Source organism: Zootoca vivipara, chromosome 16 (assembly GCF_963506605.1).
Source record: "Zootoca vivipara chromosome 16, rZooViv1.1, whole genome shotgun sequence".
NCBI lineage: Eukaryota > Metazoa > Chordata > Lepidosauria > Squamata > Lacertidae > Zootoca > Zootoca vivipara.
In genome coordinates, this window is record NC_083291.1 from 38,401,198 (window position 1) to 38,413,638 (window position 12,441).

The window sequence follows — 12,441 nt, forward strand, 5'->3', positions numbered from 1 at the left end:
AGCAGTTCGAAAGCATGTCAAAATGAAAGTAGATAAATAGGAACCGCTACAGCGGGAAAGTAAACGGCGTTTCCATGTGCTGCTCTGGTTTGCCAGAAGCGGCTTTGTCATGCTGGCCACATGACCTGGAAGCTATACGCCGGCTCCCTCGGCCAATAATGCGAGATGAGCGTACAACCCCAGAGTCGGTCACGACTGGACCTAATGGTCAGGGGTCCCTTTACCTTTACCTTGATTATTGCTTTCATTTTATGGATCAATGGTATCGTTAGATAGTAAAATTAATGCTAAATTGCTGTTTTAGGGGTTGTTTTTAAAAGTCTGGAATGGATCAATCCAATTTGCATTAATTTCTAAGGGAAAGCGCACCTTGGTTTTGGAACAGACTTCCGGAATGGATTAAGTTTGAGAACCAAGGTACCACGGTATTTCATGTATGTGTGGAATCAGAGAATGCACAGCAACTTGGGTTTGGAACACATGCAATTTCTAATCAACTAATCCTGTGAGAAAGAGCCTGACAAAAGGGAACAAGTTCCTCCCCATCTTAACCCTCCGGAGGCTGTTCATGTACCGTCTCCCCAGCTTTCACCCCTTAGTTACCAAGTGGATGCCATCTAGTAACTTGTTTAAGGCATTCCATTCCCTTCCTCCCTTAGGTTGTGTGAATAAACCAGACAACAGTACTTTTCTGAAAAGTGGTGGTTTTTTTAATTCTTCAAAATCTCATTAAAATAAATACAATCCTGGAGCAGGGAGCTCCTATATATACATAAAATGGGGGATGGGGGGGAGAGAGATGGGGAAAGTTAAAAGACTAGTAGTCTGTTCAGAGGAAGGTGGCATTTCCACCCCAATATTAGTGCATTACCAGCCAGGAAATTGGGGTCATAAGGGGTAGATTCCCCAAATCCCAGAGACTGCAGTGGTCAGCAGGGACCTGCCACGGCCCCACTCCCCTAAAAGGTGGGAGACAGTAGGTGGCACCCTTTTCAGAGAGCCACAGAAATAAATACACCCTTTTATTTACAAATCCAGTGTATTGGACTCGGAAGATTCTCTTTGCAGCTAGTTTAAAAAAAGAGAGAGAAAGAGCACCGAGTGCGAGAGAGCCTGGCAGCTTCTATGCAGTTAAGGCACTGACTGGAGGCATGGTGTGTGCGCAGACCCATGTGCACAGACGGCAGGGAACTTTCAGTATGGATCAACCTTGCCCCCTTAAAAGGCTGCAACCCTAAATAGCACAGTTGCTAGGGAATTAAGCCCCATTGTACTCAGTGGGATTTCATGCTGAGTCAACCTGTTTAGGATTGTACAGTTCCTCATGTGTGCTGAATCTGAGCAGGTAGTGGACCCAGGAGTGTCACAAGTCAGTAACTTTGTTCTCTACGAGAGCTGCAATCTGTTGCAGTCGATATGCCAGTTGCATCTTCTGGCCCAGTGGGTCCTCTTCTAGTGCACTGATTATCTGCAAAGAGGCACACAAAGTCAATATTTTGCCTACCTATCCCAGCAGAACATTAGGAGGAACTTCCTGACAGTGAGAGCTGTTCGGCAGTGGAATTTGGTACCAAGGAGTGTGGTGGAGTCTCCTTCTTTGGAGGTCTTTAAGCAGAGGCTTGACAGGCATATGTCAGGAATGCTTTGATGGTGTTTCCTGCTTGGCAGGGGGTTGGACTGGATGGCCCTTGTGGTCTCTTCCAACTCTATGATTCTATGATTCTAAGTCTTTCTATAGCAGGGTTGGCTAACTTGTGCCAGACCTCTCCTGATGTTGCCAGACTACAACGCCCATAATCCCTGAACACTAGCCATACTGGCTGGGCCCGGTGGGAGTTGGAGTCAAATGATATCTGGAGGGCCACATGCTTCCCCATGCCAGTCCTACAGGCCTTCCCTTCCCAGCAACCAACCTCTCTGCAGGGAATGGATTAGAATAGATGGCTGCACTCCCACCCCACCCTCTCCCGCAGAATTTGGTCTGTTTATGTCCCTCCGTCCCACCCCCACCAACATCCTGCAAGTACAAAATCTCAAGGGATTTCTCATACCTGATCATAGTACTTGTTAATATAATTATAAAGTTCTTGCAGGGCCACCAGGCAGTTGAGGTCAGAGGAATATTTCTGCCAAAACAGGAGGGTGGAAAATGAAATGTTAGATGTTTTAATTACACATTTTAACTACAACTACATGTGGACATAGGAAGCTGCCTTATCTAGTCAGGCCATTGGTCTCTCTAGCTCAGTACAGTCAACACTGACAGGCAGAGTCTCTCCAGGGTTCAGACAGGGAGGTCTCAACCAGACCTACCAGGAGATGGCAGGAATTGAATGTGGGACGTTTTGCATGCAAAGCACACTCTCTGCCACTGAACTACGGTCCCTGGATTTTTGCATATGTCTACACATCATGCTATGTATATATCATACTCATTGATACCCCTTCTCACCCTTCCTTATAACAATCCTAAAACAACAATTAAGACAACTTCAGAAAGGGAGCAATAATTGATGGAGGGACATTGTGTGATTGCAGACCTTGCTGATGGGATCCCAACAAGGAAGCAACAATGCATGCCCGTGCCCAGAGAGGTGCCCTGCCCCAGTTTTAGTGGACTGGTATACAACATGATGGTATACAACAACTAGAAAAGGGACCCAGGTGGCGCTGTGGTTAAACCACTGAGCCTAGGGCTTGCTGATCAGAAGGTCGGCGGTTCGAATCCCTGTGACGGGGTGAGCTCCCGTTGCTTGGTCCCAGCTCCTGCCAACCTAGCAGTTCGAAAGCACATCAAAATGCAAGTAGATAAATAGGAACCGCTACAGCGGGAAGGTAAACGGCGTTTCCATGTGCTGCTCTGGTTTGCCAGAAGCTGCTTTGTCATGCTGGCCACATGACCTGGAAGCTATACGCCGGCTCCCTCGGCCAATAATGCGAGATGAGCGCGCAACCCCAGAGTCGGTCACGACTGGATCTAATGGTCAGGGGTCCCTTTTTATACAACATGAGGAAGTGATCTGGTAAATACAAGTAACCCCCCACTGACACATGTTCAATATGTACACATCTGCTTATAAAACTGCAGGTTATTGCAATGATCCTGCCAATCTTCTTATTTGTTTACAGTTTGTTTGTACATATTCAATAAACCATTTCCATTCTTTTATTTAAAAAATTGTTATCTTGATTTCTTATTTTTCCAGTAAGTGTCATCATTTCTGCATGTTCCATAAGTTTTTGTATCCATTCTTCTTTTGCTGGGACTTCTTCCCAAAGGTGTTTCAAATATACAGGATTTCACATCCTGTCTGTGAGTGGTGCCTCGGAATGTAACCCCCTCGTAAATGGGGAGTTGCCTATATAAACAATCCAAATTTGGGCCAAACTGCAGCAAGCAGCCCTTGTTCAACTTGTGATTTAAAGACTTTCCAAGATCTCTTGCAACATATCCTTGACAGAACTTGGAATGGCACAATTGTACAGTGGTACCTCGGGTTGCAGACCTGATCTGTTCCGGGGTGCCGTTTGTACCCCGAAAAGTCCGCAACCCGACCGGCGCTTTTGCGCATGTGCACGACGAAACCCGGAAGTAAACATTTCTGGGTCCACCACGTTCGTATCATGAAAAAACGCAACCCGCAGCAGACACAACATGAGGTATGACTATATAACTTTTAGAAGACATCTGAAGACAGCACAATATAGGGAAGTTTTTTTATGTTTGTTGCTTTATTGGGTTTTTATATTTTTCTGGAAGTTGCTCAGAGTAGCTGGGGCAACCCAGTCAGATGGACTGCATATAAATGTACTACTACTAGTAGTAGTACAGTGGTACCTCGCAAGACGAATGCCTCGTGCAACGAAAAACTCGCAAGACGAAAGCGTTTTGCGTTGTGCGAGGGACTCACAAAACGACGAGGTTTTCTATGACCGCCGCCTAGTCTTGCGAAGCGCGGCCATAGAAAGACAAAGTGGCTGCTAGTGGCAACAAAAGGGGAACCAGCTGTCAGCGCTGGAAGAAGGCAAAGGAAGATCAGCTGTCAGCGCGGGAAGCTGTCAGCTGATCTTCCTTTGCCTTCTTTCCACGCTACAGCTGGTTCCCCTTTGTGTTCCGCTGGTGTCTGCCGGTTGCCGCGAGCGGTGAGGGGCAACCGGCAGAGACCAGAGGAACGCAAAAGGGAACCAACCATAGCGCGGCAAGAAGGCTGACAGGTGATCTTCTTTGCCTTCTTGCCACGCTACAGCTGTCAGTGCGAGCAGAAGCAAAGCTCAGGCAGGCAGGCGGCAAGCAGCCCCTGAGCCAAAGTGCAGCCTTCCCCGCCACTTGATTTTGAGGCATTTATTTGCTCTGCCACACAACCTTTCCCTTGTTTGAAAGTGGCAGATTAAATCAGCATGGGAGAGTTTTAAAATTGGTGAGGCGGAGAGTGTGCAGTTTTTAAATACTACTTTTAGTTCCGGAATCATGGCAGGATTCCCTTACCCCCGAGAGTTCAGTCAGGGCTGAGTTCATCTCTTGGTAGCTGGCAGGAACAGTCTGTCGAATATCAGCATAATACCTAACCGTGGAGGAAGGTGGAGAGAGAAGAGAAAGGTTAGTGGGGAGGTGCTATACTGCAATGCAAGTCTCCTTTGCCTGCCCTAAAAATGACATTCTCAAGCCAGCCAGCAACATAGTCTACAAGACTGTCTACAACACCCTCTCCTCATTCTGTAGTATGCTGGAAGGTGTCATTGTTTTAATGTTGTTAAGCAATACTGGGAGAAGACCACTAAGCATTTCTCTCATTCATATTGGGTAACAAAAATGGTGGGCCTTTTCACCCTTTCAATGCATTTTTGGATGTGAAATCTTTGAGCAACGTTGGTTAAGTGGATGTGGTCCGGAAGGTGTGATTTTGCAGCTATGCAGAAAACATGCAGGATTCAGTTCCCTTAGAGTATCTTCATTAAATAAAAGAAATTTATGAATCTGGATGCTGACTGAGAAACCTCCAAAGCCATGGAGGAAGCTAATAAGATTCCCATTAAAGATGGGGCTTCAGAGCCGTGCCTAGCTCCTTACTCTTCCATATTACTGGCAGAATTAGAATTATGTAAAATAAGGGGGGGAATGTAAATCTGCTCTATTAGCATAATTTATAACTGTAGCAAAATTAATCTTTCCTTTTGCATATTTTTAAACAAACGTAGAATATATGCAGTCAGCACCCAGGACTCTTGGCTTCCCCAACCACGCCCACAACCTTTCATTTTCTGCAAGGCTAGGTATTCTTCTACCACAACCACCTTTATTATGTTTTTCACACTTACTTCTCCACCATCTGTTTGTAGTGTGGGATTTCCCTGGCATAGAGTAGTTTGTTGACTGGTGAATCCTGAGGAGGGAAGGGAGAGAACGAAAGAGAGAGAGAACAACAGGTGATGTAAGAATTAGAGAAGTTTTGGAAAGGGAACAGAAGTCAGACTCAAGAATTATGTCTCCACCTGCAGGTATGGTATGGGGGGGGCAACTGGTTAGTTTTCAGGCTGTCTAGACTGCATTTTAAAAGAGATGGAAAATGTTTTAAAGACCAATTCAGCATTTAAATAGGAGCCCATTCCAAAGCATGCTCCCAATGCAGTACTCTGCAAAGCTAATAGAGAGGAGGGGAAGTTCCTCTGAGCATGTGAAGAGTGAAAGCCTGCCGCCTCGTCTCTGATCCATCAAGGCTTATAACTGAAAGGGTGCGACTTCCAGAGGCCTTCAGCAGTGCTGCCCCTGAAGTTTACAGCAGGGTTGCCATATGTCCTCTTTTTCCAGTGCATGTCCTCTTTTTCATGGGTAGAGTCATCATAACAATCCATAGTTAAAATTAAAACTCTGCAAATGTGTCCTCTTTTTCACTCTTCAAAATATGGCAACCCTATTTAACTGACTTGTCATTTAGATATCTAGCAGGCTTTAAATCCAAACACATTATTTAGCAGCATTTTAAAAAAGTTTTCCTAACCACGAGGAAACAGATTGTGTTGCATGCCCAAGGGCCGTTGGCTTACTGCCATAGATATTCTGCTGCAAGAAGGAAAAGGAGGCAAAAGAAAGTCTTTGCAGAGCTATAAAGCTCACTGGGTGACCTTGCGCCAGTCACTCATTCTCAGCCTAACCTGCCTCACAGGGTTGTTGTAAGAATAAAATTGGAGTGGGGAGAACTATGCATACCACCTTGAACTCCTCAGAGGAAAGGTGGGATATAAGTGTAATAAAATAAACAGTTCTAACAGATATGGTAAACTTGGGTCTGGGTTGTATTGCTTCAGACAGTACATGGCGGTTCACATGCAGGTGGGAAAATCCTCCTACATACAAAAAAACCCTGCATCCATAATAATAATAATAATAATAATAATAATAATAATAATAATAATAAAAATAATAAAAGATATTAGAGAGAAGAGTTACAGCATAGCTTTTTCTCTGACATAGTTTTCTGCATGCATAAATCTCCAATTTTCTCTGAAACCTACTTGCAGCATAGACAGATTTACCACCTCAGTAAATAAGGTATTAAGAAAAAACATTGAGGGGAGAGGGGGAGAAGAGCATAATAATAATAATAATAATAATAATAATAATAATAATAATAATAATGTACACACACACCCTTTCATAAAACCCAAAATCAGATGCCTAATGTGATCACCTGGCTATGTCCAATGGCAGGGCCAGCCCTGATAGGTAGATGAACAGAGGCAGTATACATACCACCCGAGTTACAGATTCTGGGAACAAATGGGATGGCCATCACCTCAGTGCCCTGCTTTTGAGATTCCCAAAGACATATGGCTGACTGCTGTTGGGAACTGATGCTGGGTGAAATGAACCTTGGGCATGATCCAGCCAGCCAGCATCATTAATGCAGAACAGAAAATACAGAAGTGCTCATTCTAAATCCCAGTATACTTTCTATGCCAACATATTTTTGCATCCAAACATAAATACTGTAATGATTTGTTATTTCTGAACATGGCTTAAGGGTGAAAAGCACCAACCAACCTACCCTATTGTGCTGCTTTAAACATCATGGCTTCCCTTCCCCCAAGAAGAGGGACCTCCCACCTGATCTCACAACCCTCTTTCTTTAGCAAATCTAGAATTCCAAACAAAACCTCAGAGCTGGGCATTTCTGAAAGGGCCTCCTGGCAAATCACTAGAGAGGCATGATGAGCTGCTAAGTAAGGTGGCTGAACTAAACCCCAAATTAAAAATGGAAATGCCTGTACATATTTTTAAAACATAATCAAGTGAGCTCTTAGTCATGAAAAAAATCTGAGAGAGCCACCAGTCCTTGGGAATGATGCCTGAGAGGTGGCAAAAGCAGGTCTCAGTCAGGTCTGACCAGTTTGACTGGCTGTTATGAGAGATTGAGAGAGATCAACTTCTACAGTACATGCAGAAACAATCCTTCTTGTCCCCAATACTACAGGATGTTCTCCCTGCCCCCACCCTCATCTTCTAGAATTGCTGAGTTGTGTGTGGAAATGGCAAAAATAAGCTGTGCCTGTATTTTATTTTTAAAGGAAAGAAAAATGTGCCCCAATATATCTAAGACACTGTTTAATATGCGACATGTTTCAGATCCAGCAAACCTTCTCTCAGGGATCTACAAAAAAAAAAAAACCCCTGAAAATTGTTTTCAGAAATTCTGGAAAACAAAGCTGAGACCCTCAACCCATATGTTTCGAGAGAGTGACCAGAATGTGGGAAAGGCACTTGGGGCCATAAATTGGGGCTTATATTTGAGCCAAAGTTCAGGTCTACAACATACGGTGATTTGTCTAAATACCTCTCTCTCTCTCTCTCTCTCTCTCTCTCTCTCTCTCTCTCTCTCTCTCTCTCTCTCTGTGTGTGTGTGTGTGTGTGTGTGTGACTAAGCATGGCAGAGCATCACTCATTCATCGTTGTACAAACAAACAGGGAAAACTCCAACATTTCTATGATGAGGGTGGAGATAAAGACTTTTAGATCAAAAAGGCTCTATAAGTCAAGGCTCCCTTTACATTTCACACAAACATCCTTGCAGTCTCAGCTTTCATTTTAAAACACCTTAAGGCTTGATTGTGTGGGCAACACTGGGTGAATTATCAGAGGGCATTAAACAGCTGAGAATGATTTCCAGTTTAATAGGGCAGTATTTCAATGCTCTACATAGTTCCTTGCACATCCCCAAAGAAAATAGCTCAAGTTGAGGAAGTAGAGGGGAGCCCAGAAAAACTGGGGGACCAGGTGCAGCCCCCAAAATTCTGACTGACAACCTAAGTGTATGCTGTCATGCCTGAATTTGGGACTGCTTGTAAGCACAATTTTGAACATTGTGATAATGTATGTACCCAGAAGGAGAAAATGTTAAGGTGCGGGAAAAGATATGTTTTGCAATACAGAATGCTAAGTGGAGTGATGCAACGTAATTAACAAGGTTTGACTGTTAAATGGCCTAGATGGGAGAAAAGTCATTCTCACACAATCAGCAATAAGCATCTTGAAATCAGTACTTCTGTGCAAGTGTTTGAAACAGGCCAAAACCACAACAGACATATTGGAATCAAGATGATAGTTTGGTGGATTATAAGATACCACTGAACTAAGAGTGGGACTTTCACTCTTATGTCAAGACTCTTGCATTAATGAATGCCTTTATATGCAAGAAGACATGAACGGTCATGCTCATACTTGCAACCAGTGATTTGTGGTGCTGGGGAAAAATTTGCTCCCCCTTTGTCCAATATCTTGAAGTTTGCTTCCCACTTCCTCTGGGACATCAGAAATGGTCGTCAGTAGAGATGGGACAAGGTGGTTTCTGCTAGTTAGACAGACAGCTTTGTTCCCATGAAAGCCTGGTTTCATGGAGGATTTGTCTTTCAAAAAGTGTCACTTGTTTCTGTTCATTGAGCCAATATGGAGTGTTTTACTCAGCTGCTCTTGAAACAAACTAAGGTCCCTCTGGTGTGTGCCATCCATTTTGTTCCTGTTCTGTTTATGGCAGTAAGCTAACTGTGAGAGTTAAAATCATGGCAATTATAAGGCGCAGGACAAGAGATTTTGGTGCCTCAGGCAGGAAATCCAAATGACTAGTTAACATAGGAATCCCCTGGGAATCTTCCACATTAAAATGAATAGGAGAGTCCCAAGGGTACTTTCCCAGTGGACTGTCTCCCACATAGGTCCTCTCTCTCAATGGCATCTAAAATCCATAGTTGAACAGCAGGGCTACCTCCAGCGGCGCCGACTTGCCTCCCACATTGAGGGGGCGCAGTCATGCAACATGTCACATGATGCCACCAGGTGGGGGCGGAACATGTGGAGGGTGATCTCCACGCTTGCCCGTCCCAGCCTCTACCCAGCTTCTGGGCTGCCCGGCTGCAGCTGGGATGAGTGAAGCAAAGATTGCCTGTGCTTGTCACAGCCACCGCCTGGCTTCTGGGCAGCTGGGCAGAGGCTCAGGCTGGGGCACTTGGAGGGTGGCTAGTGGCTGCGGGGGCGGCGGCCCCCTCAGTATTGGGGTGGCACTGCCCCCTGCCCCAAAATATTGGGGAAATGAAGCCCCCTCCACCCCCATTTACCTGACGCCACTGGCTACCTCTGTCAGTGGCAATGGGATTCATACTCAAGTTAAATGCCTGGAGTATCCCATTTCAGAACAGAGGGCAGGCCATGGTTAACCACCTGACTTCATCCTTCAGGGAAATGGATCAAGGCAAGCACTACCTGTCCTCTTTTGATCCTGGTCTGATATGGGTGTGACTTTTAGACATGTGCAGATGTATAAACTTACCCTGCCAACTTTGTGCTCGGCAGTTGTACAGGCATCAATGAATGTCTGAGCAATGACAGTCAAGTTGGCGTCCACATTGTCAGAGACCCGCACATCAAAAATGAACTGTGGGTTCTTGAGTGTGTTCACCCAGAAGCGCAGCAACAAACTAAGGAGGAGGGGGGGAAGGCAGAAACCAAGTTAGCAACTGGCTGTCTTTAGCCCTTCTAGCTGAAAATGTTCAGTCTCCACAACCCATTGTCCCCAGTCTCAGCTCCTACTGCCACCATCATGCATTCCCAGCCAATGTTCCCTCTGCAACCCGGTGTCCACCCCACCTATTTGTTTTCCAGATGTGCAGCGTGTCTGGCTCAGTGACCCCGTGCCGCACTGCTAGCTCATCCAACAGGTCAAACAGATACTTGACAGCGATTGGTACTGGGCGGTTCACACTCAGGACAGCCTGGAACACATCATCCACAAACTTCTGTAGCGTCCCCTTTGGAGAATAAATGGAAGAAAGAGGGGATTAAAGACTCATAGGTGCACTGCTGAGACAGCCAGGAATCAGCCACATAAATAACAGCATGTTTCTACAGCATCCTGCATTGGCAACAGAGCAATCTAGTGTCCAAACACCTTTTTTTTTGTACAGACTGACAGAAACTGCTCCTGAAAGCATAACAGGGGGAGTCCCTTTTTCCTCCCTTGAAATAACTTTAAACCAATAGCTAAGCCTATATAGATCTGGGATCTCGTCTCCAGTAGACCCCTCCAGCCCACTCCATTCTCAAAACAACATTCTCATGCTCTCAGGAGCACCTAGTCTTAAATACATTTCCAATATTCCTGTACCTCTGTATTATAGCCCCAAATTGAATATGGATGGAAAAGTTTCACTTATATGGAAAGGAACTTGCCAAGGACAAAATAAACCCATCTGCCCCCATACTAGTTTCAAAATTGTCAAATAAATTGAACTGGTTGTATATCCTTCGGTTTAGAGGGCTGTATGAAGCATCTTGGGCAACTGCCAAACAAACAAGATTTAACCTGTTCAACTGTTGATGTGTTGCAAATGTGACAAAAAATTCCTAGAGTAGTCAATATACAGCTGTCCACTTAACCTTATTTTAACCTCTTAATTTAAATTGTTGGTAGCCGGACCTGGGACCTCATGGTGAAAGGCAGGTGAGAAATAAAAAAGCAGCAGCAGCAGCAACAAGAAGCACGACCAGAACAAGGTTTTATTATATACTGTATTATTAATCTGGGGGTACTTCCAAGAACAGTGTCTACAGCAGCCTTCCTCAAACAGATCCCCTCCAGATATTGTTGGACTCCAACTCCCATCGGCTCCAGCCAGCAGTGCCAATAGTTGAGGTGATGGGATTTGGAGTCCAACAGCAGCTGCAGGGAAAGTCTAGTCTACAGGAACTGCAAAATACTGCATCCCTATAACCAGAGCTTTTTTTCAGGGGGGACTCAAGGGTACGCAGTACCAGCACCTCTTTGTTCTTGTTAAAAAGTGTGGCACTTACTGTAACAACTTTATGGTACAGTGGTACCTCTACTTACGAATTTAATGCGTTCCGAACGCACATGCGTAAGTCGAAAAAAATTGTAAGTCGAATCCCATAGGAATGCATTGGGAGAAAAAATTCGTAAGTCGAAGCAACCCTATCTAAAAATTCATAAGTATAAAAAATCCTATCTAAACTGCATCCAAGATGGCGACCGGAGCTCCATTCATAAGTAGAAACATTCGTAAGTAGAGGTACCACTGTACCTCTCTTTTTGTTGTTGTTGTTGTTGTTGTTAAAAGTGTGATACTTTTAAAAGTGTGATACTGCCTATGACAGATACACAAAACTTTTCATTTGCACTACCTGCAGGCTGGGAGACAAGGCAGCTGTGCTTTCTAGATGTGGCAGCCAACATTGAATCCCACCTTTTCAGATTTACCATGTCAAGGAACCCAGGAAATATTATACGGCAGTGGCTCTCGAACTCCACTCATCCCATTCCTGGGCCACTTGAAGATTGCTGAGGACCTTGGTGGACAACAATTGTTTTTCTGCCTGTTGTAAGCAATTGTAACGCACTGGGCTAGACGCTATATGATTTTCAACTGTATTTTTATTACTTCTTTTGCTTCTCCAATTGTATTTTATTGTGTTACAACTTGAACTCCACAGAATCATTATGAAAAATCAATACAATATTGAATGTGGACACAGCACGGACCACCCGAATGAAGCTCAGAGACCACATGGACCACATGGACCGTGGTTTGGGAAGCCCTGTTCAAGGGTACCTAGTCATGTTCACGCAGGGAAATCAGCCTGTCATTATTGATCTACTCACTGAGGAAATCCTGATTAGGCTCCAAAGAAACCCACTGCTCTAAAAGGGCTGGTATAATTGGAGAATGGCTGAGGAGGGGGGAAAAATGCTTCCCCTCTTACCTTCATGGAAAGCAAGCGGGTGAGGTAGATCTCAGGAATCGCCTTGGCACGCTCCCGAAGGCTGCTGCGCCGCTCTTGCTGCTGTTTTGTGAGTTCAGGCTCTTCAGATGGCTTTACCAGGTGCCAGAGGCGTAGCCCCCCATCCTCACCATCCTCTAGCATTGGGGTGTCTGCAAAGG

General features: G+C 44.8%; 1 protein-coding gene across 1 annotated transcript in view; it reads right to left on the reverse strand.

The window, feature by feature from the left end:
- Positions 1–252: 252 nt before the first annotated feature.
- The window catches only part of PLXNB3 (plexin B3), a 56,403-nt gene continuing 44,214 nt past the window's right edge, over positions 253–12,441 (reverse strand). The window contains exons 29-35 of the mRNA XM_035140300.2: positions 12,263–12,432; positions 10,133–10,293; positions 9,816–9,963; positions 5,317–5,381; positions 4,487–4,562; positions 2,052–2,126; positions 253–1,468 (exon numbers count right to left, since the gene is read on the reverse strand). Of these exons, the coding sequence (XP_034996191.2) occupies positions 1,364–1,468; positions 2,052–2,126; positions 4,487–4,562; positions 5,317–5,381; positions 9,816–9,963; positions 10,133–10,293; positions 12,263–12,432 (800 nt within the window). The 3' untranslated portion in view covers positions 253–1,363. The remainder of the gene's footprint in view (positions 1,469–2,051; positions 2,127–4,486; positions 4,563–5,316; positions 5,382–9,815; positions 9,964–10,132; positions 10,294–12,262; positions 12,433–12,441) is intronic.